This window comes from Carcharhinus amblyrhynchos, chromosome 24 (assembly GCF_965287045.1).
Source record: "Carcharhinus amblyrhynchos chromosome 24, sCarAmb.v2.hapA, whole genome shotgun sequence".
NCBI classification, from domain to species: domain Eukaryota; kingdom Metazoa; phylum Chordata; class Chondrichthyes; order Carcharhiniformes; family Carcharhinidae; genus Carcharhinus; species Carcharhinus amblyrhynchos.
In genome coordinates, this window is record NC_137347.1 from 42,335,367 (window position 1) to 42,363,107 (window position 27,741).

General features: G+C 42.6%; 1 protein-coding gene across 1 annotated transcript; it reads left to right on the forward strand.

Moving 5' to 3' along the window:
- The first annotated feature begins 917 nt into the window (after positions 1-917).
- Positions 918-2,872, forward strand: LOC145357800 (G-protein coupled receptor 12-like). The gene is made up of 2 exons (XM_080211310.1): positions 918-1,054; positions 1,586-2,872. The coding sequence occupies exon 2, from the start codon at positions 1,601-1,603 to the stop codon at positions 2,576-2,578; it is 978 nt and encodes a 325-aa protein (XP_080067436.1). The 5' UTR covers positions 918-1,054; positions 1,586-1,600; the 3' UTR covers positions 2,579-2,872.
- Positions 2,873-27,741: the final 24,869 nt, after the last annotated feature.

Consider the following 27,741-nt stretch of genomic DNA (forward strand, 5'->3'; position numbering starts at 1 on the left):
ACACAGGAGTTTAGTGTCTTGTTGAAGTTGTACAAGACCAAAGTAAGGCCACATTTGGAGTGCTGCATACAGTTCTGGTCACCCTATTACAGAAAGGATATTATTAAACTAGAAAGAGTGCAGAAAAGATTTACTAAGATTCTACCGGGACTTGATGGTTTGAGTTACAAGGAGAGGCTGGAAAGACTAGAACTTTTTTTCCTGGAGCGTAGGAGGCTTAGGGGTGATCTTATAAAGATCTATAAAATAATAAGGGGCATAGATAATGTAGATAGTCAACATCTTTTCCCAAAGATAGGGAAGTCTAAAACTAAAGGGCATAAATTTAAGGTGAGAGGGGAAAGATACAAAAGGGTCCAGAGGGGCAATTTTTTCACACCGAGAGTGGTAAGTGTCTGGAACAAGCTGCCAGGAGTAGTAATAGGGGCGGGTATAATTTTGTATTTTATAAAGCATTTAGACAGTTACATGGATAAAATGGGTACAGAGGGATATGGGCCAAATGCGGGCAGTTGGGACATGCTTTGTGGTATAAACTGGGCAGTACGGACAAGTTGGGCGGAGGGGCTTGTTTCCATACTGTAAACCTCAATGACTCTATGCACTCAATTGTAAATCATCATCCTGTTCAGATGGAGACACCTTTTGTTTGAAATCAGTGCGGATATGCTGTTGCCTTGCTGTAATATATTTGTAGAGATGCCCTTTCTCTCTGTTCGTTTGTGGATGGTGAATGTGGCTAGGACAGGAGTTGGCCACTCAACTTTTATGAATGGAGCTGATTAGTATTCAGCGCGGGTCCCCGCCCCGGCTTGACGTCAGTGAGGTGTCTGTGAGTCAGTCAGAGTGACTCCTCCAGTAACTAACTCCAGCAGCCTGCACTCTGCAACCTGCCAGAGACTGCAGAACACACAGCCTGCACACACTGGGAGCAGCTCTCTATCCACAGATCGCACGGTCTATCTGTATAAATATCGAGATTATATTTAATATATTGCTGCTTTGTCTGGAAACCAAGGAGAAGCACTTGAATGTACAACATCTAGACAGACAGGTAATGCTCAGATTGCAATGACTGTTTGAAATAAGGAACAAACAGGGTTTGGGTGGTTCTGGGCGGCAGGTTTTGAGGAAGCTTGCTGGTTAAGTGTTTTATTTGCCGTCCTGGCAGTATTTGCTGATGCAAGTGGAGAAGTGACTGCCAGCGACATGTACCTTGCATAGAGTGCAGTAATGTTAATGTAGAGATGGGGATGACAAGGTGCGAATGTCAGCAATTGGAGAGGCATGAGTCCAATGTTTACAGAGCATCGCATTAACTAGAGCTGGTGTGTATGTTTAACTAGAGACAGCATGTTTAACTAAAGTTAGTGAATATATTTAACTAGAGTTAGTACGTTTAGCTAGAGACAGTGAATATGTTTAACTAGAGCTAGTATATTTAACTAAAGTTAGTGAATATGTTTAACTCGAGTTAGTGAATATATTTAACTAGAGTTAGTACGTTTAACTACAGACAGTGAGTATGTTTCTGGAGTCCAGAACTGTTTTTTTAAATATGTACAAACACGCTCACATGTTGCAGGTCAAACCCAACAACATGAATGAGAATATTTCTAAGAACTCCACTGATGAGCAGTCGGGCTGGTTCGAGTCCAGTGAGGAAGGTTCCCCTCTGGATTTAGCGGTGCGGCAGCCTCTCCTCAATCCCTGGGATGTTGTGCTGTGTGTGTCTGGGACGGTGATCGCCTGTGAAAATGCCATTGTGGTGACGATCATTTTCTACACGCCAGCCCTGAGAACGCCCATGTTTCTGCTGATCGGGAGCCTGGCCACGGCTGACCTGCTGGCGGGCCTGGGACTCATTGTACACTTTGTGTTCCTCTACTGCATCCGCTCGGAGGTGGTGGGGCTGGTCACAGTCGGGCTCCTGGTTGCCTCGTTCACCGCTTCAGTGAACAGCTTGCTGGCCATCACCATCGACCGCTACCTCTCCCTGTACAACGCACTGACTTACTACTCGGAGAGGACTGTCACCCGCACCTACATCATGCTGATTCTCACCTGGGCTGTGTCCATCTGCCTGGGGCTGCTCCCCGTCCTGGGCTGGAACTGTCTCAAAGACATCTCCATGTGCAGTATTGTCAAACCTCTCACCAAGAACAACCTGATCATCCTCTCCATCTCGTTCTTCATGATTTTCGGGATGATGCTGCAGCTGTACATGCAAATCTGCAAAATAGTTTGCCGGCACGCTCACCAGATCGCCCTCCAACGCCACTTCCTCGCCACCTCTCACTATGTGACCACCAGGAAAGGTATCTCCACCCTGGCAGTCATCCTGGGGGCTTTTGCAATCTGCTGGCTGCCCTTCGCAATATACTGTCTGATGGGAGACTACACCTACCCCTCTTTATACACATACATCACCTTCTTACCAGCCATCTACAACTCGATGATAAACCCGGTCATCTATGCTTATCGGAACCAAGATATTCAGAAAGTGCTTTGGACAGTGTGCTGTTGCTGCTTCCCCAGTAAACTTTCCTTCCGCTCCAGGTCTCCCAGCGATGTCTAGATCCCTGGGATCCACTATCAGTCTAGTCTGGACTGTGCCTGTCTGTCTTATCAGAGCTTGAAGACTTTCTCAAACGTCCAAAGCTCCTGCAGTCGAACCCATTGCACTAAAGCCAAAATGAGAATCGAGGAACAAGTGAGAGAGAGGCGGAAACACTTGGACCAAGAAATGAGATGCAACTAAAACACTTTCTGTACTGTACTTGGAATTGCACAATTGTTAAATATTAAAACAAAAAAAAACTGTATAAAATGTACACGGCACTTTGAATTTCAACTCTTACTATAATATTGCACAGAGTTTATTTAAATAAAAATAGTCGTTTGTGAGTTTTTGTTCTTGTTTGAGATTTTGGAATGTATTCTTGTTTACAATCATCAATAAAAAGTCATAATTTGTGATAGAAATATAATGTTTTCCTCTTTTTATCGCAACATTTCTGCATTATTTTAATATTTCCAACAATTTAACTGGCGTAACTTCAGGTCGCGTTTTAAATGTAAAACAGGGATTAAACATAAACTGAAACAGTTTCAATAAATTCATTAGAAATGAAGAAAATGAATGAATCCACAATATATATTTCGGTGCTCGTCCATTGTAAAACCACGAAAGCTCAAAATATCCGATAGGTATTTAAATTTTCAGCTATATTGTTGCAATGTAAAATATATTCTGAATGAGCGATTGCGTAATCCGCTCAGGTAAATGTTAAAATCGAGTTTGAGAATCCGAGTTTTGACAGTGTTACAACACTTCGGAACAGCAGAGGGAGTAACCCTCCCATTGTACACACATTGCATCAGGCACGGATTCTGGGCACGTATTTATAATGCAGCCTCCAGGTGAGGTTTGCATTGCGGAGCACTCCCCGCCCCCCCCCCCCCCCCCCCCCCAAGATCTAGCACTAAAATATACTTCTTCAACGTCAAACATAATCCCTCAGCAGTCAGTAAAATAGCACCTGACTAAATCAAACACATTTTATAATATCATTCGCAGCAGCTAAAGTCCTCTGGGTGGATTCTGAGTGTACACCAGTTTAATATCAAGAGCATTCTGGTGGTGGTCAGATTGCAGCTGTATCTGTAAACTCGCCAGAGACTGTCCTTCAGAGGAAGGGGCTCCTTCCTGAGGGGAGGGGTGATTTGGAGGTCAATCTTCGAGAGCTCTGGGGCCAGTGGGGTTCGGAGCCGCCTATTCCTCTCTACTGTCTCTCCTCAGTCTGATCATTCTCCTTTCTCTCTCTCTCCTCAGTCTATTTATCTCCCTCCCCCCTCTCTCTCCCTCCGTCTCTCTCCTCAGTCTACCTCTCTCTCTCTCCCTTCCTCTCTCAATCTATCCTTCTCTCTCCCTCTCAGTCTATCCTCTCTCAGTCCATTTCTCTCAGTCTATCCTCTCTCTCCCTCTCAGTCTATTTCTCTGTTTATCCTTTTCCTCTTCTCTCTTTCCCTCCCTCTCTCAGTCTATCCTTTTCCTCTCGTCTCTCTCTCTCAGTCTATCGTCTCTCTCAGTCTATCCTTCTCTCTCTCTCAGTCTATCCTTCTCTCTCTCTCAGTCTATCCTTCTCTCTCTCTGTCTATCCTTCTCTCTCTCTGTCTATCCTCTCTCTCTCTCTGTCTATCCTTCTCTCTCTCTCAGTCTATCCTTCTCTCTCTCTGTCTATCCTCTCTCTCTCTCTGTCTATCCTTCTCTCTCTGTCTATCCCTTTCTCTCTCTCTGTCTATCCCTTTCTCTCTCTCTGTCTATCCTTCTCTCTCTCTGTCTATCCCTTTCTCTCTCTCTGTCTATCCTTCTCTCTCTGTCTATCCTTCTCTCTCTCTGTCTATCCTCTCTCTCTCTCTCTCTGTCTATCCTTCTCTCTCTCTGTCTATCCCTTTCTCTCTCTCTGTCTATCCTTCTCTCTCTGTCTATCCTCTCTCTCTCAGTCCATCCTTCTCTCTCTCTCTGTCTATCCTTCTCTCTCTCTCTCTCTCTGTCTATCCTCTCTCTGTCTATCCCTTTCTCTCTCTCTGTCTATCCTTCTCTCTCTCTCAGTCCATCCTTCTCTCTCTCTCTGTCTATCCTTCTCTCTCTCTCTCTGTCTATCCTTCTCTCTCTCTATCTATGCTCTCTCTCTCTCTCTGTCTATCCTTCGCTCTCTCTGTCTATCCCTTTCTCTCTCTCTGTCTATCCTCTCTCTCTGTCTATCCTTCTCTCTCTCTCTGTCTATCCTTCTCTCTCTGTCTATCCTTCTCTCTCTCTCAGTCCATCCTTCTCTCTCTCTCTGTCTATCCTCTCTCTCTCTCTCTCTGTCTATCCTCTCTCTGTCTATCCCTTTCTCTCTCTCTGTCTATCCTTCTCTCTCTCAGTCCATCCTTCTCTCTCTCTCTGTCTATCCTTCTCTCTCTCTCTCTGTCTATCCTCTCTCTCTCTCTCAGTCTATCCTCTCTCTCTGTCTATCCTTCTCTCTCTCTCTGTCTATCCTTCTCTCTCTGTCTATCCCTCTCTCTCTCTCTGTCTATCCTCTCTCTGTCTATCCCTTTCTCTCTCACTGCCTATCCCTTTCTCTCTGTCTATCCTTCTCTCTCTCAGTCTATCCTTCTCTCTCTCTGTCTATCCTTCTCTCTCTCTCTGTCTATCCTCTCTCTGTCTATCCTCTCTCTGTCTATCCCTTTCTCTCTCTCTGTCTATCCTTCTCTCTCTCAGTCTATCCTCTCTCTCTCTCTCTGTCTATCCTCTCTCTCTCTGTCTATCTTTCTCTCTCTCTCTGTCTATCCTTCTCTCTCTCTATCTTTCTCTCTCTCTCTCTCAGTCTATCCTTCTCTCTCTCTCTGTCTATCCTTCTCTCTCTCTCTGTCTATCCTTCTCTCTGTGTCTATCCTTCTCTCTCTCTCTGCCTATCCTTCTCTCTCTCTCTCTCTGTCTATCCTTCTCTCTCTCTCTCCCTCTGTCTATCCTTCTCTCTCTCTCTCTGTCTATCCTCTCTCTCTCTCAGTCTATCCTTCTCCTCTCCTCTCCTCTACCTCCCCTTCTCAATCTATCCTTCTCCTCTCCTCTCTCTCTCAGTCTATCCTCTCTCTCTCTCTCAGTCTCTCTCTCTCTCTCTCTCAGTCTGTCACGTTCCGGAGAAGCTGGCTGACGTCAGTGCCTGGTTTGGATCACCTCCACCTTCCAGTATCCTCTCTCTGTCTCGGTCGGAATAAGAATCCTGGCTGAATGACTCCTGGGGAGAGAGAGAGTGCGTGTGGGAGCAGCAAGCACACACCATCAAACCACCTGAACTATACTTTGGCAGCAGAACACTAAAGGAAGGTTCATCATTGCAGAAAATAACAACCACAATTTAATAACCTGATTATTTCCATCCACTGATTAAGCAGCAGTGGGCGTGTTAGTTTCCCTGCTCTGAGTGATTGCTTTAATCCGGGTAAAAGTCTTGCTTCTTATTTAGATCAGATTGGTTTTGGCTTCATTCCAGACTCTTCTCACTCGCTCATTTCCGCTCTAATCTTGCTGTTAGTGCAGATTGCTGGGGGCTTGTCTGCTCCTTACTGTATCCCCCACAAGACTGAATAGGAACGCTGTAACACAGCTGGGTGCAGTGAGGAAAGATCCAGATGTTCCACAACTTTCACAGGTTTGGAAGAGATGCAGTGGATTTGGTTAAAATCTTCTTGAATCATTGCAGATATTTTAAAATCGATTCAATGACCTTGTGCTTTATTCAACGAATCGCATGAATCTACACTGTTCAGGCGATTCAGATTAAAGCATCAAATATATTTTCAACGTGACACTTTTCATGGCACATGTTTGATATCGGAAGGTAAGAAATATGAAGCAGGCGTGGACATTCAGCTTGGGGAGTCTGATTGGCTATTTAATAAGATCATTGCTGATCTGTTTTCCTCCACTACACTACATCTGATCTGGGGAAGTTGCTGGAGTCCATTACCAAGGATTTCATAACCCGGTATTTGTAAGGCAGTGATATAATCAGACAAAGTCAGCGTGGATTTACAAAGGGGGAATCACGCTTGATGAATCAACTGGAATTTTTTGAGGATAAAACCAATAATTGACGGAGGAGAATCAGTGGATGTGGTTTATTTAGACAAAAGCTTTTCAACAAGGTCTTACATAGTAGATTGCAATGTAAAGTTAAACTGCATTGGGATTGCAGGCAATATCGTAAGATTGATAAAAAGTTGGTTATCAGGAAGGAAGCAAAGAGCTGGCATAAATGAGTCTTTTTCTGATAGGCAGTGACTACTGGGGTATCTGTGCCAGGATTTCAACTGTTCACATTATATATTAATGATTGGAAGAGAGAATTACATGTATTATCTCCAAAGTTGGGTGGGAGGGTGAGCTGTGAGAAGGATGCAGAGATGCTTCAGTACGATTTGGACAGGCTGAGCGTGTGGGCATCTGCATGGCAGATACACTATAATATGGATAATATAATATGGAGTTCGGTTACGAGTGGTGTGCCTCAGGGATCTGTTTTGGGGCCACTGCTGTTTGTAATTTTTATTAATGATCTGGATGAGGGTATAGTTGGGTGGATTAGTAAATTTGCTGATGACACCAAAGTCGGAGGTGTGGTAGATAGTGAGGAAGGGTGTCATAGTTTTCAGGGAGACTTGGACAGGTTGCAGAGCTGGGCCGAGAGGTGGCAGATGGAGTTTAATACGGAGTAGTGTGAGGTAATTCACTTTGGCAGGAATAACAGATGTGTCGAGTATAGGGCTAATGGGAGGACTCTGAATAGTGTGGATGAACAGAGGGATCTAGGTGTATGTGTACATAGATCCCTGAAAGTTGGGAATCAAGTAGATAAGGTTGTTAAGAAGGCATACGGTGTCTTGGCGTTTATTGGTAGGGGGATTGAATTTAGGAGTCGCAGCGTCATGTTGCAACTGTACACAACTCTGGTGCGGCCGCACTTGGAGTATTGTGTGCAGTTCTGGTCCCCACATTATAGGAAGGATGTGGAGGCTTTGGAGAGGGTGCAGAGGAGGTTTACCAGGATGTTGCCTGGTATGGAGGGGAGGTCCTATGAGGAGAGACTGAGGGATTTGAGGTTGTTTTCGTTAGAAAGAAGGCGGCTAAGAGGGGATCTTATTGAAACATATAAGATGATTAGCGGTTTAGATAGGGTGGACAGTGATAGCCTTTTTCCTCGGATGGAGACAGCTAGCACGAGGGGGCATGGCTTTAAATTAAGGGGGAGTAGTTATAGGACGGATGTCAGGGGTAGGTTCTTTACCCAGAGGGTGGTGAGGGATTGGAATGCCCTGCCTGCTGCAGTTGTAAATGCGCCTAGTTTGGGGGCGTTTAAGAGATCCGTGGATAGGTTTATGGATGGAAAGGGATTGGTTTAGGTTAGAGGGTCATTGTTTTTTAACTGGTCGGCGCAACATCGTGGGCCAAAGGGCCTGTTCTGCGCTGTAATGTTCTATGTTCTATGTTCTAAATGTGAGGTTATCCACTTTGGTAGCAATAATAGGAAGACAGATTATTACTTGAATAAATGTAAATTAAGAGAGATGGAGACTCAGCGAGAACTTGGTGTCCCTGTGCAGGTACAGCAGGCAGTAAAGAAGGCAAAAGCTTTATTGGCTTTCATAATGAGAGGATTTGAATATAGAAATTGGTATGTTTTATTGCAATTATATAGGGTATTGGTGAGGCCACACCTACAGTATTGAATCCAGTTTTGGTACTTTGTCTGAGGAAGGATGTCCTTGCTATAGAGGGGGCACAACAAAGGTTGCTGTCTGGGCTGATTCCTGGGATGGCAGGTCTGTCATATGAGAAGCGACTAAATTGGTTAGGATTCTACTCATTGGAGTTTAGAAGAGTGAGTGGGGATCTCATAGAAACGTATAAAATTCTTACAAGGTAGATTCAGAAAGAATGTTCCCAATGGTGGGAAAGTTCAGAACTCGGGGCTATAGTTTGAGGATAAGGGGTAAACCTATTGGGACAAAGACGAGGAGAAATTTCTTCACCCAGAGGATGGTGAATGTGTGAAATTCACTACTGCAAAAAGTAATTTAAAACAAAGTGTTGTTTGATTTCAGGAAGAAATTAGATATAGCTCTTGAGACTAAACGGATCCAGGGATAAGGGGGAGGGGGGATCAGGATATTGAATTTTATGATCAACCATGATCAGAATGAATGGCGGAGTAGGCTCGAAGTGCCAAATGACCTATTCCTGCTTCTAGTTTCTAGTTTTCCTGTACTATCCCCATCCTTCAATTCCCTGTGCTGTCCAAAAATCTATCCATCTCTCTCTTGAACATCCGCAGCCCTCTGGGCTGGAGAATTCCAAAGGTTCAAGTTTCAGTGAATAAATTTCTCATCTGGCTGACCTCTTTGAAATTATGGTTCCTAGTCTAGGTTCTCCAGCCTGGGGGGAATCGCGGGGAACATTCTCCCAGCATTTATCCTGTCAGTAATCTTGCATCCTTCAATAAGATTATTTCTCATGCTTCTGAATTAGAGTTTGGGACTATGTCTCTTCAAAAGCTGATCCCACCCCAGAAATCAATCTGGTGACCTTTCTCTGCTTTCCCTTCAAAGCAAACGTATCCTTCCCTCAGTAATAAATACTTTAGTTATGTTCTCAATTAATCTGTGTTTTTAAATAGGAATGGAAAAAGGATGTATTGGGAGAGCAGGATAAGGCTAATAAGGAAGACAAATGGAATGTTGGCATTTATTACTAATGGAATAGAATGTAAAGGTAATGAAGTGTTGCTGCTCCTGCTCCTGGTGGGATCGCACTTTGAATATTGTGTACAGTTTTGATCCCCTTACTTGAGGTGGGATGTAGTTACATTGCAAGTGGTTCAGAGGAGGTTCACTAGATTGATTCTAGAGATGAGAACTTTGTCTTACGATAAGAGATTATGTAGTTTAGACCGATTCTCCCTGGAGTTTAGAAATATGAGTGGAGATCTAATTGAGGTGTACAAGAAAATAAAGGGGATTGACAGTGTAAACGTGGAGAGGATATTTACTCTTGTGGTGCAATTAGGAGAGGTCATAGTTTTAGGATAAGGGGAGGCAGATTTAAAACGGAGATGAAGAGAAATTACTTCTTTCGAACGGTCGCGTGTCTGTGGAATTCGCTGCCCCAGAGAAGGTGGGGGTGGGAGTAGAGGGAGAGGGGGAAGGGAGGAATGGGGGAAGAAAAGAGTTAGGGGAGATGGGGAGGGAGGAAGAGGATGGGGAAAGGAGGGGAGGGTGAAGAGGGAAAGGCAGAGAGGTAGGTGGGAAGGAGGGGAAAGGTGGGAGAAGGAGCGGGGGAAGGTGAAAAGGAGAAACTAGGGAAAGGATTAAGGGTGAAAGGAGGAGGGTGAAGATTGGAAGGAAGGGGGGAGAAGGGAAGGTGGGAAGCAGGGGTGGATGATGGCAGTGTGATCCAGGGCAACACGCCTGCAGCAGGTTTTTGAAGTTTGAGCAGCTTTGCCTCAGAGTCATTGAGCTGGAGGCTGAGCTGCAGACACTGTAATACGTCAGGGAGGGGGGATATTAGGTGGATGCTTTGTGCCAGGAGGCAGTCACACCTCTTCGGACCAAATCTTCTGCTTTAATCAATGATCAGGGACAGGAGGGTGTGACTGTAAGTTAAGCAAGTCAGTGGACTCAGAGGGCAGGAACATGGGAGCTCAGCCTTTACAATTGTCCAGCAGGTTTGAGGCTCTCTCAGCTGGTTTGGATGAGAGTTGGGACTATAGGGTGGATGAGCTAACTGGCCATGGCACCATGGTTCAGGAAGCCACTCAAGATGAGGGAGCAAAAATGCAGTTGGGAAGGGTATAATCAAAGGGGTTGACACCATTCTCTGTAGCAAAGGGGATGCCTGCCCAGTGCTAGGATTGAGGGAATCTGCTTGGGGTTGATGTGGGAGGGGGAAGACTCATGGTCCACATGGGTACCAACCACATAGGAAGGAGGTTCTGCATAGTCAGTATGAAGACCTGGGCACTGAATTAAGGGGCAGAACCTCAAGGGTCTGTGTTATTATGGCTAAGATCAAGCCCAGACTCAGGTGCAATGCATTTCCTTGTCAGGTTGAATCTCCTTTGTCCCTTTTGTGGGGACCATGTATTGGATTTTCGTTGAATTTTAAATTGTTTTTTGGAGCAAGGAGATGGATTAAGGGCTCGTCCTGTCCACTCTGACTCTGTAACTTTGAGAAAGAAACAGAAATACCTGAGCTACATGAAAACTGGTATAGAACAAATCAGATTAGAGAAATGAATACATGGTTCATAGACCGGTGTGGGAGAAGTGGGCTTCAGTTTGTGGGACGCTGGCACCAGTACTGGGGAAAGTAGGAGTTATACTGTTAGAGTGGTCTACACTCGAATCATGCTGGGATCAGTGCTCCTGTGAGCTGCATAACTAGGGAAATAGACAAGATTCTAAACTAAATAATGGGGACAAGGGATCAAATTTGCTAAGATGTACGAATAGAGACCAGGCAAAAGAGGAAGGCATTATTACAAGAAATGAAATATTGACAGGAAGAGATAGAGAGTAAATCAGTGATGAGATGAGTGGTTACAAAAGTAATAATGATAAAACTAAAAGCTCTATATCTGAATGCACAAAGAATTCAAAACAAAATGAATGAAGTGAGAACGCACATAGAAATAACTAAGTACAATTTGGTAACAATTACAGAGACATGATTGCAGGAGACTACAGATTGGGACTGAATATTGAAGAGTACAGGATAATTAGGAAGGACAGGAAGTGAGGAAAAAGTGGAGCAGTGACTCGGTTGGTTAATGATACCATTAACACAATAGAGAGGTGTAATAAACTCACAGAGGCAAAAGTCCTGCCTCCAAAAGTTTCTTTATTTATAAGACATACTGCACAACAGAGTGCCTCCTGCTTCAGCAGGCAGATAGACTTACACACCTGCTTTAACTAGGGAGCATGAGGCCAACCTAATTTGCCTGACTGAAGTCATCACAGAGGGAGGATCTAAAGCCAGGGTCCAGGATGTGGAAACAGTTTGGGTCGTGATGGAAATCACCTTGTGAAGGTCGTGTACAGGCCCCTAATAGTAACCATATGGTCAGGTGGAGCATAAAGGAAGAAATAATTGGAACTTGTCAGAAAGTGAGTCTGGAGAATTGGTAATGGAAAACAAAGAGATGGCAGATTAATTGAACCTTGCATCAGTCTTCACTACAGAAAATATAAGTAGCATCAGAAGCAGCTATAAACCAGGAAATGGAGGGAAAGGAGGAACCCAGAAAAATTATAGTCATCAGAGAGGTGGCACTGAGTAAATTGTCGGAGCTGTGGGCTGACGAGAGCTCGGGTCCTGATGGATTTCATCCCAGGGTCTTCAAAGAGGTGTCTAGCGAGATAGTTGATGCATTGTTTTTAATTTTCCAAAACTCTCTAGAATTGGGGAAAATCCCATTACATTGGAAAATAGCAAATGTAACTCCAATATTCAAGAAGGGAGGGAGACAGAAAACATGTTAGAAGCTATTGTTAAATACGTTACAGCAGGGCACTTGATTAAGCTCAAGATAATCGGGCAGTGTCAACTGAAATTCTTTGAGGAAGGGGAACCAGTGGATGTACTGTATTGAGATTTCTGGAGGGCATTTGATAAAGTGCCACATCAAAAGTTATTGACAACATATTAGCATGAATAAAAGATTAGCTAGCTAACAGAGAGCAGAGAGTAGGCAAAAATGGATGTTTTTCAGGTTGGCAAAATGTAATAAGTGGTTTTGTCATGGATCAGTGCTGGGACCCCAACTGTTTACAATTTATATAAGTGACTTGGATGTACAGATTGAAGAAATGTTTGCCAAATTTACAGATGAGGGATAAATAGGAAAGTAAGTTGTAAAGAGGACATACGGAGACTGCAAAAAATGTAGAGAGGTTAAGTGAGTGGGCAAATACCTAGTAAATGGAATATAATGTGGGAAAATGTGGATTTTAGCAGGAAGAATAAAGTAAAGCATATTATAAAAATGGTAAGAGATTGCAGAGCTCCGAGGTATAGAGGGATGTGGCTGTCCTAGTGCCTGAATCACAAAAAACTAGTGTGAAGATACAGAAAATAATTAGAAAACTAATAAAATGCTATCACTTATTGTGGGGGGGAATTGAATACTGGAGGAGGCAGGTTATGTTTCAGTTGTACTGGGCATGAGTGAGAACACATCTGGAGGTGTGTACAGTATTGGTCACTTTATTTAAGGAAAGATGTAGATACTTTGAAAGCAATTTCAGAAGGTTTACCAGACTAATATCTGGAATTAATGAGGTGCCTTCTGACCACAGGTTGAATAGGCTAGGCTTGTATCCACTGGAATTTAAAAGAATAAAAGGCGACTTGATTGAAACATATCGGATCTTGATGGGTCTTGACAAGGTATTAAGTTGATCTTTCTCCACACCCTAGCTATGACTCTAACACTACATTTTGCACCCTCTCCTTTCCTTCTTTATGAATGGTATGCTTTGTCTGTATAGCGTGCGAGAAACAATATTTTCACTGTATGATAATACATGTGGCAATAATAAATCAAATGTCAGGTGGACATGGAGAGGATGTTTCCACTTGTGGGACTATCCAGAACTAGGGGTGAAATTAAAAACAGGGGGTCACCCATCAACAAGGAGATGAGGTGAAAAGTTTTCAACCAGAACTCCACCAGTCTTTGGAACTCTCTTCCCGAAAAGAGGAGCATAGTAGACTGTGTCCACGTGGAGAGGAAACCAGAAATTAGTAACTATCTTATCAGACAACATTTGTATATTTCAATAGTTTTGTTTCTAAAAATAAATGACCTGAATGAAACATTTTTTGTGATACTTTTCTGATGTAATAAAAATTAACTATTGAAATAAATTCTAGGAAATCTAATGGCCTGTATTTATTAACTTCAGGTGATTCAGAGTTAATGATTTTTATTCCAAAGGTAGCAACGGTTTACTGCACACACAATCAAATACATGCAAATTCTTCTTCAAATTAACACCACTAAATTACCACATTCTCATGAATATTTACAGTGAAAACTCAAAGCTCGAGTTCATATTTTTAAAATTTTAAATGTTTTTCTTGTGTAGATGGATTTGTTGAAGAACTTCAAATTCTTTCCAGTTTTAGTCTTGTATCTTTAGTGTCTCCAAAAGTCCCCAAGTGTTTCTCAGTTTATCAGTTTCTTTTTAAATGTGTTAAAGCTAATTCTCAAGGAGTAGCATTGTTGATTTAGTCATAGTCATTATCATAGAAGTTTACAGCACGGAAACAGGCCCTTCAGCCCAACTTGACCATGCCACCCTTTTTTTCAAATCTCTAAGCTAATCCCAATTGCCCGCAGTTGGCCCACGTCCCTCTACTACCATCGTACCCATGTTACTATCTAAATGCTTTTTAAAAGACAAAACTGTATCCACCTCTACTACTACCTCTGGCAGCTTGTTCCAGACACTTACCATTTGACCAGCATTTATTACCCATCCCTTATTGCCCTTGAGAAAGTGGTGTTTAGACATTTTTTTGAACCATCGTTAAATGTAGCACTTCATTCCAACTGTGTAGCTTGTTCAAAGTCAGCCACGTTGCTGTGTCAAGACTGACGTTGAACTGGAATGCATAAGAAAGACAGATTCCTCTCCCTGAGGGACACTGGTGAACAAATGGGATTTTACAACAATCTGGCTGTTTTATGCAAGTTCTTTTTATTTACTTTCAAATAACATGCTTCAGGACAGAGATCTGCAAGAAAATCCAGCAAAATAATATCTGCACTGCACTTGGATGTTGCATGAAAAACATCAAGAGTTCAGGACCATAATAATAATATGCAACATTTTTATAGACTGGTACACCCACCAAATAATACACAATGCTGTTACGGACTGGTACACTGCAGCCAGGACATTTTAAAGCTGTACCTTTTTGTTAACAAACTAATTTACCAAGTCAAACACAAATATTTTTTGATTGGCTAACAGATAACAGTGTCTGTATTGGCAACATAGATTAAAATTTGATGGCCAAAAGTTCAAAATTTTCAAGTTTTTTATTAAAAATCTACATATGGGCTGGGAGCTTCCAAAGAAAGAATGGTGGGGCATTGATCTTAAAAATAAACTTTGATTTGAGGATCTAGGTCATTGTTTTTTGAGGTCTGAAATTGTCAGTATAAATTGGGACTTCAGAATATTAGTAAATTTATTTACGCTATTTGTGTTGAATTTGTAGTTTTGCATAATACAGTGGTCTAGGAATAGAACCATAGAATAAGTACAGTGCAGAAAGAGGCCATTCAGCCCATTGAGTCTGCACTGTCTACAATCCCACCAAGGTCTTACCCCTTTAACCCCACATCTTTATCCTGCTAGCCCCTGACACTAAGGGGCAATTTAGCATAGCCAATCAACCTAACCTGTACATCTTTGGAGTGCGGGAAGAAATTGGAGCACCCGGAGGAAATCCACGCAGACACAAGGAGAATGTGCAAACTCCACACAGACAGTTACCCGAGGTCAGAATTGAACCCGAGGCCCTGATGCTATGAGGCAGCAATGCTAACCACTGTGCCACCATGCTGCCCCCTGTGATACTATGTCAAAGTAGCGGATGGAGAAGAAAGGCTTGTAATGCCAAAATAAGGAATATATCAGTTACACATGAGGACATAAAATTATTAGAGATGAGCAGAGGCCACTAGAATCCGTGGGCTGGCATTGTGGCACAGTGATTAGCACTGCTGCCTCACAGCACCAGGGATCAGGGTCAGCCTTCTGTCCCAATCTGGGGTGACTGTCTGTGTAGAGTTTGCACATTCTCCCTGAGTCTACATGAGTTGCCTCTGGGTGCTCGCATTTCCTCCACACTCCAAAGATATGCAGGTTAGGCCTCTTAGTCTCAGGGGGATTATGTGCTGTTACGGGGATACGGCCTGGGTACGATTATTGTCAGTGCAGGCTCAGTGGGCCAAATGATCTCCTGCACTGTATGATTCTATGATTTTCATTCTATGATTATCTTTTTGCCCATAGCCCTGGCTCAGGGAGCACAGTGGTTGGCACTGCTGCCTCACAGTGCCAGAGACCCAGATTCAATTCCTGGCTTGGGTGACGATCTGTGTGGAGTTTGCACATTCTCCCCATATCTGCTTGGATTTCCTCCGGGTGCTCCAGTTTCCTCCCATAGTCTGAAAGATGTGCTGGTTAGGTGCATTGGCCATGCTAAATTCTCCCTCAGTTTACCCAAACAGGCGCCAGAGTGTGGCAACTAGGGGATTTTCACAGTAACTTCATTGCGATGTTAACGTAAGCCTACTTGGGACTAAAATATAAAGCTTACTTTAACTTTCATTTAATTTACCTTTTAACCATATCTATCAATTGTTAATTTCTTCTGAAACAGTTTATTTTTCAACAAATCCATGGAACCTGTTAATTTTTTCTATTTCAAATTACTTCCTTTATACCCAATCCACATGGCTCATATTTTGGGCTGATTATTTTCCTATTTTCCAGTTTAAGCTCTCTGGTATTTGAAGCTTTTCTCATGGTCACTAATTCCCCTGCGAACTGCATCCAACTGTGAGACAAATTTCTCCTGGACTTAAACCAATGGTTTTAATAATGAGGTTATCTTCCAAACAGGATTGCTTATTTCAGCGTTATGGAGGGAATACAGATTTATATTTATGTAGCTCTTCATCATAGAAAGATCATAAAAACCCTTCAGTACAGAAAGAGGCCATTCAGCCCATCAAGTCTGCACCAACCACAATCCCACCCAGGCCCTACCCCCATATCCCTACATATTTTACCCACTGATCCCTCTAACCTACACACCTCAGGACAGTAAGGGGCAACTTTAGCATGGCCAATCAACCTAACCCACACATCTTTGGATTGTGGGAGGAAACTGGAGCACCCGGAGGAAACCCACACAGACACGAGGAGAATGTGCAAACTCCATACAGACAGTGACCCAAGCCGGGAATCGAACCCAGGTTCCTGGAGCTGTGAAGCAGCAATGCTAACCACTGTGCTACCATGCCACCCAACCATTTCAGGTGTCCCAAAGCACTTTACAACCAATGAAATACTTTTGAATTGTAGTCACTATTGTAATGTAGAAGATGGCACAAGGAAGAGTGTGAGATACTGACTGAAACCAATAGTCATCAAACTGCTGAATTGATAAGTGAACAGTTTTCGAAATAAAATTCTTTATTTAATAAGGAAGAATACACATCTTAAAAGAAACATTGTACACTCTGCAGTTACTCTGTTTCCTCCCGTTGCATTCGACAAGTTTACTCATTTTGGATAAAACAGAGGTGCTTAAACGTTAGTGTAAACATGCTTCAGTGTGGAAATACTTGTGAACAGGAACCTCAATTTGGAAAGATGCTCTTTAGAATTTTTTAGGGTGTCCACTTGAAGAGTTTTTGGGATGTTTTCTTATGTTAAACGTGCCACGTAAATTCCAAGTTGTTGTTGTAAGAATGATCGAAAGTAAAGTAACTAATACTCGAAATTGATCAATATCCAATGACTACTGCTCTCTATTTCATGGTTCCAGTCAGCCAGTTATATCTATTTTCAATGATCAGCTAGCAACATCCTGGGGGTTAACATTGGCCAAAATGTAAACTGGACTAGCCATATAAATACCGTGGCTACAAGCGCAGGTCAGAGCTGGCAATTATGCAGAGAGTAACTCACCTCCTGACTCCCCAAAGTCCACCGTGTTCAAGGCACAACCTTCTCCACTTGCTTAGATTAATGCAGCTCCAACAACACTCAAGAAACTCAACATCACCCAGGACAAATCAGCCCATTTGATTGGCACCCCACCTATCCACTCCCACCATCACCGACGCACAGTAGCAGCCGTGTGTACCATCTACAAGACGCACTGCAGGAACTCACCAAGGCTCCTTCGACAGCACCTTCCAAATCTAGAACCTCTACCATCTGGGAGGACAGGGGCAGCAGATACATGGGAACACCACCACCTGCAATTTTCCCTCCAAGTCACTCATAGTAACTTCATTGCAGTGTTAATGTAAGCCTACTTGTGACACAAATAAATAAACTTTAAAACATCCTGACTTGGAAATATATCACCGTTCCTTCACTGTTGCTGGAACTCCCTCCTGGACAGCACAGTTGGTGTATCCATACCACGGACTGGTTTAAGAAAGTGCCTCAGCATCTTCTTAAAGGCAAATAGCGGAGGATAATAATTGCTGTTCTAGATGAATAAAAACACTGTCATCAGTTCTTTGTTCGAAATTGGTGTGAACCTTCCAATCTGATCAAAGTAATTGCTATTGATTAATAACTACATCTCTCTTGGGGGAAGCTGTTGAAAGCAAATTACAGTTTCACACCAGGACGAGGTATGAATTAGTTGTCCTTATGACTTTGGCGCACAGCAGAACATTTTGGTATATATCACAACACCTACACTTAAGACAGAAGATTCCAAACCATTATTCCTCAATCTTCCTTTAGCTGAAATTTTAAGTCTTTCCAGAGATTCTCATAGAATTCTATGATTCTAGAATTCTCAGTGCAGAAGGAGGCCATTTGGCCCATTGAGTCTGCACCCACCATAATCCCACCCAGGCTCTATCCCCATACATTTACCCTAGCTAGTCCCCTTGACACTAAAGGGCAATTTAGCATGGCCAATCCACCAATCCTGCACATCTTTGGACTGTGGGAGGAAACCATAGCACTTGGAGGAAACACGCACAGACATAAGGAGGACATGCAAACCCCATACAGACTGTGACCCAAGCCGGGAATCGAACCCAGGTGCCTGACATTATGAGGCAGCAGCGCTAACCACTGTGCCACCATACTGCCCCAAGATATACTCTGTTTCAGAATATTTTCCTTTAAAAAATACTTCCCAGCATTAACATAATGCTTGTTCACATTTTTTGCAGGAGCCAAATTCATTGCATATTTAAATATACTATCGGCAAATGCTCGCAATGATTTCAAACCCTTTACACAAAAACATTCAGTTAAAGTGTAATTTCTTCTTGAGGGAAAGGGGGAAAATGCTGGTTTAACTGGTGAAGTCCACACCCTGTGAAAGAATGAATAAAATTCGATGTGCCACTTTTCTCAAGTGTATTAATTTCTCTTGTACACTACATACAGTATTTGGCTGAAATAATGGATGGGATTCTCTGGCCGCCCTCACCAGTAAACCAGAGACCCTCGCCCAATTTCGATGGACCTTTACATAGTCCGCCCCTCGCCCGCTAGAATCCCAGTGGTGGACAGGATGGGAGAATTCTGGCCAATAAAAAGGATATTCATGGAGTAGAGTTTTCTTTAAAAAAAATCTTAGCACATATTTGTAGATCAACATTATTTTAAATAATGAAGTTTCTATGTATAAAGATCAGTGTTAGCCAGGAATACACAGAAAAAATATAGGAACTTCCCGATGCAATAAGGCCAAAGACTGTCTAGTTCACACTTTCTATCATATGGAAGTGACATGGTTCAATGCTAATGGAGCTGATAACTAATCATTCCAGCAGACTCAAATATCCAGGGAAACTGAATGATGGAAAGTTTTGGAATGTTAAGTCCAAAATATGGTTCTACTCACCTTTCAAATCACCCAATTGCCATGTCCCAAACTATTATATTTTCAAAGAAATGCACTGGCCAGCATTAAAAGCTCATGAGCCAAGGTCGAAAATCAAAACATTCAGGAAGTGATGGCTTTGATGCTTTGTGTAATTGCAGTAACGTACAATCTACGACATAAAGTACTAATGTACATACACCCAGATATCAATGGCAAATATCAAACTCCTACTTAGATATAATAAAACCGAACAGGTCTATAATTACACCACAACAATCAACATGAAACAGTTTTGAGTTTGGGAGTGAATGAGTGAGGTAAACCCAGGATCCCTAAATCCTCGTGCACACAATCGAATCATAGACTCCCTACAATTCAAAAAGAGGCTGTTCGGCCCACTGAGCCTATACCGACTCTCCAACAGAGCACCTTATCCTGGCTCTCCACCCTATGCTCCCTCTCACCTTAAAGGCAAGGAATCTGAGAGATGGACAGTTAAATCCACAGGGTGGAATATCAAAGCAGCTGAACAGTCTAACAGTATAACCCTCACTGGGGAAGCAGATTAGTTTTCCATCCCGCCCATCAGGCAGGCCAGAATTTTCAAAGAGGCCAGTTCCCTGTATGATCAGGACCATGGAGGCCTTTTCCAGCTAACATTTAGAGCCGCGACAGATTCGCATTGTCCCTACCCCAAAATGTTGCAAATATTGTGCCGTCCAATTTCCTCCAAACTGGACATTCTGTAGCAAGGTTCTCCATTTGGAATAGATCACATTTCCTGCTGCAGCTCCACACCGTTTGACCCTGCACGCTTCCTTTGATCTCTAGATTTCATTAACTGCAACGTGAGACTACTTCTGGTGAGGGCTGTGGTGTTGCGATAAGCTCCTTGCTGCTGAAGAGAGGCAGAATTTCACTGTAAATGTTGCATACAATGCTGAATATTTTAAAACACCGCATTTCCAACTTAAACCGGAGATCTTATTGAAAGTTACAGGATACTGCGAGATCAGGATAGAGTGGACATGGGGAGGATGTTTCCACTAGTAGGAAAAACTAGAAGCAGAGGGCACAACCTCAGGTGAAAGGGGCGATCCTTTAAAACAGAGATGAGGAGGAATTTCTTCAGCCAGAGAGCGGTGAATCTGTGGAACTCTTTGCCGCAGAAGGCTGTGGAGACCAGATCATTGAGTGTCTTTAAGACAGAGATAGATAGGTTCTTGATTAATAAGGGGGTCAGGGGTTATGGAGAAAAGGCAGGAGAATGGGGATGAGGAAAATATCAGCAATGATTCTGCTGCTATGTCTTATGGTCTTGAGGTATTAAAATGGTTGTGTAATCTTCCAAAACTACGAGCCTTGCAGAGTAATTCCCCTGCATCTGAAGAGATTTTCCATCATTATTATTCTCTGTCTTACATCTTTCCAAGGTGACACGTACAAACCTGGTGCCACATTTAAGCTTTACATTTGGGTGTGAAAGAAATGACACAAAAAGCAAAGTACTGTAGATGCTCAAAATCTGAAATCAGCACAGAAGCTACAGGATATAGTGTGAACCAGACTACTGACCCAGAACCTTAACTCTCCCCACTTCTCATACTGCCAAACCTGAGTGTTTCTGGTATTTTCAGTTCATTTGTGAGGGAAAAGATTTTAAGTGTGACCCTCGAGAAGAAAAATATTTGAAAAAATTAAATTTGACTCCTTTGTTCCAAAGGTGTAGGTTAACACTTTTGAACAATTCATTAGAAGGTGCTGAAGATACTCAATAAGTCAGGCAGCATCTGTGGAGAGAAACAGAGTTAACTTCCCGCTCAATGACCTTTATCAGAAAGGTGAAGGCTGACGCTTTTGAGCAACATCCTGGCACTATCCAGAAACTGGATCATTTAGTCAAAGGACAAGTCATACATGCTCAATTCAAAAGCTTATCAATTTATTCTAGAGGTGGTGCGTGGAAAAAATGGCTATTTGAAAAGATGTGACTCATCATCCTAGTTGGCTCTTAGCCTCAGATACATTTTCACTGGCTTTGATCCTCAGTGCGGGCAGACTATAAGAAATTTCACGTGCACAGAAGCACGTTGCTCAGACATAGGCAAAGACATTTAAAAAATGGATTTAACATTTCTCCATATTATCAATGTTAGCCTGAGAAAAATTGCTCCAAGGGGATAAAATATTATAAGATCATAAAAGATAGGAGCATAATTAGGCCATTTGGCCAATCAGTTCTGCTCTGCTCTTCTCATCCCCATTCTCCTGCGTTCTCCCCATAACCCTTGATCCTCTTATTAATCAAGAACTTATCTATCTCAGTCTTAAAGACACTTAATGACCTGACCTCCACAGCTCTCTGTGGCAAAGAGTTCCACAGATTCACCACTCTCTGGCTGAAGAAATTCCTCCTCATCTCTGTTTTAAAGCTCAGGGTCCCTGAGCAGAGATATTTGAATCATTGATAGTCATGGGTGAGGTGCCTGAAGATTGGAGAGTGATAAAGGTTGTGCCTTTGTTTAAAAAGGGCTGCAGGGAAAAGCTTGGGAACTACAGGCCAGTGAGCCTCGCATATGTGGTGGGTAAATTGTTGGAGACAGGATTTACAGGCATGTAGAGACACAAGGACTGATTAGGGACAGTCAGCATGGCTTTGTGAGTGGAAAATCATGTCTCACAAATTTGATTGAGTTTTTGAAGGGGTGGCCAGGAAGGTAGATGAAGGCAGTGCAGTTGATGTTGCGTACATGGACTTTAGCAAAGCCTTTGACAAGGTACCACATGGTAGGTTGTTGCATAAGGTTAAATCTCACAGGATCCAGGGTGAGGTAGCCAAATGGATACAAAATTGGCTTAATGACAGAAGACAGAGGGTGGTTGTAGAGGGTTGTTTTTCAAACTGAAGGCCTGTGATCAGTGATGTGCCTCAGGAATCGGTGCTGGGTCCACTGTTATTTATCATTTATATTAATGATTTGGATGAAAATATAGGGGGCATGATTAGTAAGTTTGCAGATGACACCAGGATTGGTGGCATAGTGGACAGTGAAGAAGGTTATCTAGGATTGCAATGGGATCTTGATTAATTGGGCCAGTGGGCTGATGAATGGTAGATGGAATTTCATTTAGGTAAATGCGAGGTGATGCATTTTGGTAGATTGAACCATGGCAGGACTTACTCAGTTAATGGTAGGGCATAGGGGAGAGTTATAGAACAGAGAGATCTTGGTACAGGTTCATAGCTCCTTGAAAGTGGAATCACAGGTGGACAGAGTGGTGAAGAAGGCATTTGGCATGCTTGGATTCATTGGTCAGAACATTGAATACAGGAGTTGGGATATCTTGTTGAAGTTGTACAAGACATTGGTAAGGCCATTCTTGGAATACTGTGTGCAGTTCTGACCACCCTGTTATAGAAAGGATATTATTAAACTGGAAAGAGTGTAGAAAAGATTTACTGGGATGCTACCAGGACTTGAGTTATAAGGAGAGGCTGGATAGACTGGGACTTTTTTCTCTGGATCATAGGAAGCTGAGGGGTGATCTTGTAGAGGTTTATAAAATAATGAGGGGCACAGATCAGCTAGATAGTCAATACCTTTTCCCAAAGGTAGGTGAGTCTAAAACTAGAGGGCATAAGTTTAAGGTGAGAGGGAAGAGATCCTCCTAAACTCTATTGAGTACAGATACAGACTCCTCAATATGCTCAGGAAACTGGGATTAGTCTCAGTAGACATGCTACTGGTGTCACGGTAGCACAGTGGTTAGCACTGCTGCCTCACAGCACCAGGGGCCTGGGTTCAATTGTAATCTTGGGTCACTGCCTGTGTGGAGTTTGCAATTTCTCCCTGTGTCTGTGTGAGTTTCTTCCAGGTGCTCCGGTTTCTTCCCACAATCCAAAGATGTGCAGATTATGTGGATTGGCCATGGTAAATTGCTCCTTATGTTCTAAAATGTGTAAGTTAGGGGCTAAGGGGGGTAAATGCATGGTGCTTTCGGATGTGGTGTGTAAATGCATGACATCTGAAAGCAAGTGACAGACACAATCCAACACAACCACTGTAGGTTTCTCATCAAATCTCCTTAGATGCTTCTCACACTGAGAGCCAACTGGTCTCACTGGGACTCTGACTTCCACACAAATGTTTCCAAACTCCAGCCTTGAAAAATATGCCATGGAATCTTCTTCCAAACAATGCTCTGTCTCAGATGCCTTCACCAATGATTCATTTCCAGGATTTCAAACTCTCCTTACAGGATTCCTCTGCTTTAGATTGTTATGTGCATTGAAGTTTCCACAGTCCCTCAGGTTCCCATGCTTGACAGAATGGAGTAAGATGTCACTAAACTTTTGGTTTACCTCAGATGTCTGGTTTTTCGCGAAGCGAGCTTTAAGTTTGATTCTTGCAGCTGTCTCTTTAACTCAGAGCACTTTCTCTGCTTCTTCCTCATTCTCCTGAATACAACCTTGTTCAACTATTTGTTATTTGTTCCCTTAATTTAACTGTCTTCCTGTGACATATTTCTGGTCCCAAGTCCTGGAGTTTCTGGACTTTCTTTTGTTCTTTTGGGATGTCTGCTCTCTGCAGCTCACTTGCCCTATTCAGCTTCTCCTTAGTCCAGCTTAAATCTAACTTAACTCTTTTCTGTTCTAGGGTGGCACCTGGTTGCTAAGCAACAATCCAGTTTTCCTTTAAACTTTGCTTGTTTTCATATCATAAATCCTCATTATAACCAATTTAAAGTCATTAACCATTTCAAATATAGGAACAAAAATTAAATGTCTTTAAGGTTATACCTTATTTCTAATACCCACAAATATAAATATAGATTATTTAAATCTGCCTCTATTTCCTGGCTCTTGACTGGAGAAAGTGAACAGGTGACTTACTTTCACATCTCAACACTGCACTGAAATAAGATGGTGGAAGGTGTGTGACACACTAGTATCCACAGTGATAACCTTGACAGTGTTTCTTCTGTCATTGTGGGGGCTAATGATAAGTTCATTGAATCTCTACAATGCAAAAGAGGCCATTCAGCCCATCAAGTCTGCTCCAACTTTCTGACGGAGTATCTTACCCAGACTCTCCCCTCCACCCTGTCCTTGTGACCCCACACATTTACCATGGCTAATCCATCTAACTTACACATCTTTGGGCACTTGGGGAGAATTTAGCATGGCCAATCCACCTAACCTGTACATCTTTAGACTGTGGGAGGAAACTGAGCACCCGGAAGAAACTCACGCAGACACGAGGAGAACGTGCAAACTTCATACAAACAGTGGCCCAAAGCTGGAATTGAACCCGGGTTCCTGGTGCTGTGAGGCAGCAGTGCTAATCGCTGTGCCACTGCACAGTTACATTCTACTATTGCAGAGTGTTGATATCATATCAGCCAGTTTGTTTCCTTTGGACATTCTCAAACCATACTCTGATTTCTCTTGAACAAGTACAACTGTAAATGGGACCAAAATCTCTCCCACATCTGTCAGTGTTGCCTGGATTGTTTCTATGTGAATATAGACCTCAATTTTATACACTCCATCATCCTGTAGGCCTGATTATAGTGCGTTGAATATTCTGTACGTTACTGAATTGCAATTTCATTATTTCTACAACTCAAATAATGTTGACTACAGGGAAATAGGGAATATCCTAAAAAACTGATAGGGATTAAAGTTACACATACCTTCTTCAATTCACATGGAGACAAATATAAATAGATTTCATGCAACATTTTTCAAGTAACAGTGTCTTAAGGCAATTTACAGGGGGTTACAGTATAGGGTGCAGGGGCGAGTCTGGGTAAAATACTCTGACAGAGAGCTGGAGAATAAGGAAATTTGGCATGTCAGCTACAACCCTCACCAACTTTTACAGATGCGCCATAGAAAGCACTATTTCTGGTTGTATCACAGTTTGGTATGGGCTCCTGCATAAGACTGCAAGAAACTACAAAATGTCATGAATGTAGCCCAATCCAGCCTCCCATCCATTGAGTCTGTCTACACTTCCCACTGCCTCGGCAAAGCAGCCAGTATAATTAAGGACCCCACGCACCCCAGACATTCTCTCTTCCACCTTCTTCCATCAGGAAAAAGATACAAAAGTCTGAGGTCACGTACCAAACAACTCAAGAACAGCTTCTTTCCTTGCTGCTGTCAGACTTTTGAATGGACCTACCTTGCATTAAGTTGATCTTTCTCTACACCCTAGCTATGACTGAAACACTACATTCTGCAATCTCCCGTTTCCTTCTCTGTGAACAGTATACTTTGTCTGTATAAAGTGCAATAAACAGTATTTTTCACTGTATGTCTATATATGACAATAATAAATCAAATCAAATCAAATTAAGGGGATCAGTGATGATCAATAAGATTTGGGGAGATGTTAGCAATTACCAAGGGCATATATGTTATCCAGGCAGTGGTGACCAAGGAGGAAACTGGTACTAGGAGGAAGTATTGGGTAGATTGCTGGTACTTAATACTGACAAGACACTGGGACCAGAGGAGATGAATCCAATGGTTTTGAAGAAGATGAGTGGAAATTGCAGGGCACAGGCCGTAACCTTTCAATCTTTCCCAAGACTCAGGAGGTGCCAGGAGACTGGAGAATTGCAAACATCCCACCCTTGTTCAGTAAAGGTTCCCAGAACAAGCCCAGCAATTACAGAATAGTCAATTTAACTTCAGTGGTGGGGAAGCTTCTAGGAACAATTATTCAAGATAGAATTAGCAATCACGTGGAAAATGTAGGTTGATTAGGAAGAACCAGTATGGATTTCCAAAGGAGAAGTCGTGTTTAACTAAATTGCTGGAGTTTTATGAGAAAGGGTTGATGGGGGAAATGCTGTTGATGTGGCGTACACAGAATTTCAGAAACATTTGATGCCACATGACAGACTTGTAAGAAAGACTATAGCTCGTGGATTAGAAGGGACAGTAGCAACATGGATAAAAAATTGGCTGAGTAATCAGAAACAGAATAATGGTCAGTGGCTATTTTTCTGGCCTGAGGAAAGTTTGTAATGGGGTTGCTGGGGGTTAGTATCAGAGTCATAGAGGTTTACAGCGTGGAAACAGGCCCTTCAGCCCAACTTGTCCATGTTCATCTTTGGTATTTGGCTCCTTGCTTTTCTGGATATAGATTAACGATCTAAATCTTGGTCTACAGGGGATAATTTCAAAGTTTGAAGATGACTAACAATTTGGAAGCATTATAAACTGGGAGGTGGATAGTGTAGAATTTCGAAAGGACATAGACAAGTTGGTGGAATGGGCAAATAGGTGGCAGATGAAGTTCAATGTGAAGTGTAAGGTGATGCATTTTGGTAGGAAGAACACGGAGAGACAATACAAAATAAGTACAATTCTTAAAGGGGTGCAGAAGCAGAGGGAGCTGGGTATTTCTGTGCATTGATCATTGAAGGTGGCAGAACGGGTGCAGAAAGCAATTAGTAAAACATTGTGTCCTGGGCTTTATTAATAGGGGAATAGAGCACAAGAGCAAGGAGGTTATGCAGGACATGTTAGGTCTTTTTGTATACTTTCTGGGAGCTATACTATAGGAAGGATGGGGAGAGTGCAGAAGGGATTTACAGGAATGGATCCAGGAATGAGAAACTTCAGTTATAAGGATAGATTGGAAAAGTTGGGACTGTTCTCCTTGGAGAGAAGGCCAAAAGCAAATTTGACAGAGATGCTCAAAATCATGAGGGAGCTAGACAGAGTAGCTAGAGAGAAACTGTTCCCACTTGTAGAATGAACAAGAGGGCACAAATTTAAAGTGATTTGCAAAAGAAGCAAATGTGATGTGAGAAAATACTTTTTCACCCAGTGAGTGGCTTGGGTCTGGAACGCACTGCCTGGAAGTGGGGTGGAGGCAGATTCAATCAAGGCATTCAAAAGGACATTAAATTATTTGAATAAAAATAATATGCAGGCGTACGGGGAACAGGTAGGAGGATGATATTAAGTCATAATGTTCATTTGGAGAGCAGGTGCTGATATAATGGGCCGAATGGCCTCTCTCTGAGCTGTAACAATTCTGTAATTCAGCAAAGTTAAAAATAGAAGTCTAGAAGAGTATTTGCAAGAGGCCTTAATTCCACTTTCCTGCCAGTCTCCCAGAACCATCGATTCATTTGTTCATCAAAAATCTCCCCAACTCAGCCTTAAATATATTCAATGTCCAAGTCTCCATTAGTCTCATAAGAACAAGGAGCAGGAGTAGGCCAGCTGGCCCCTCAAGCCTGCCCCACCATTCAACAAGATCGGCTCCACTTACCTGCTCGCTCACCATAAAACTTAATTCCTTTACTGTTCAAAAGTTCATCTATCCTTGCCTTAAAAACATTCAACTGCTTGACTGGGCAGCGAATTCCACAGATTCACAACCCTTTTGGTGAAGAAGTTCCTCATCAAATCAGTCCTAAATCTGCCCCGCCTTATTTTGAGGTCATGCCCCCTAGTTCTAGTTTCACCCGCCAGTGGAAATAACTTCCTTGCT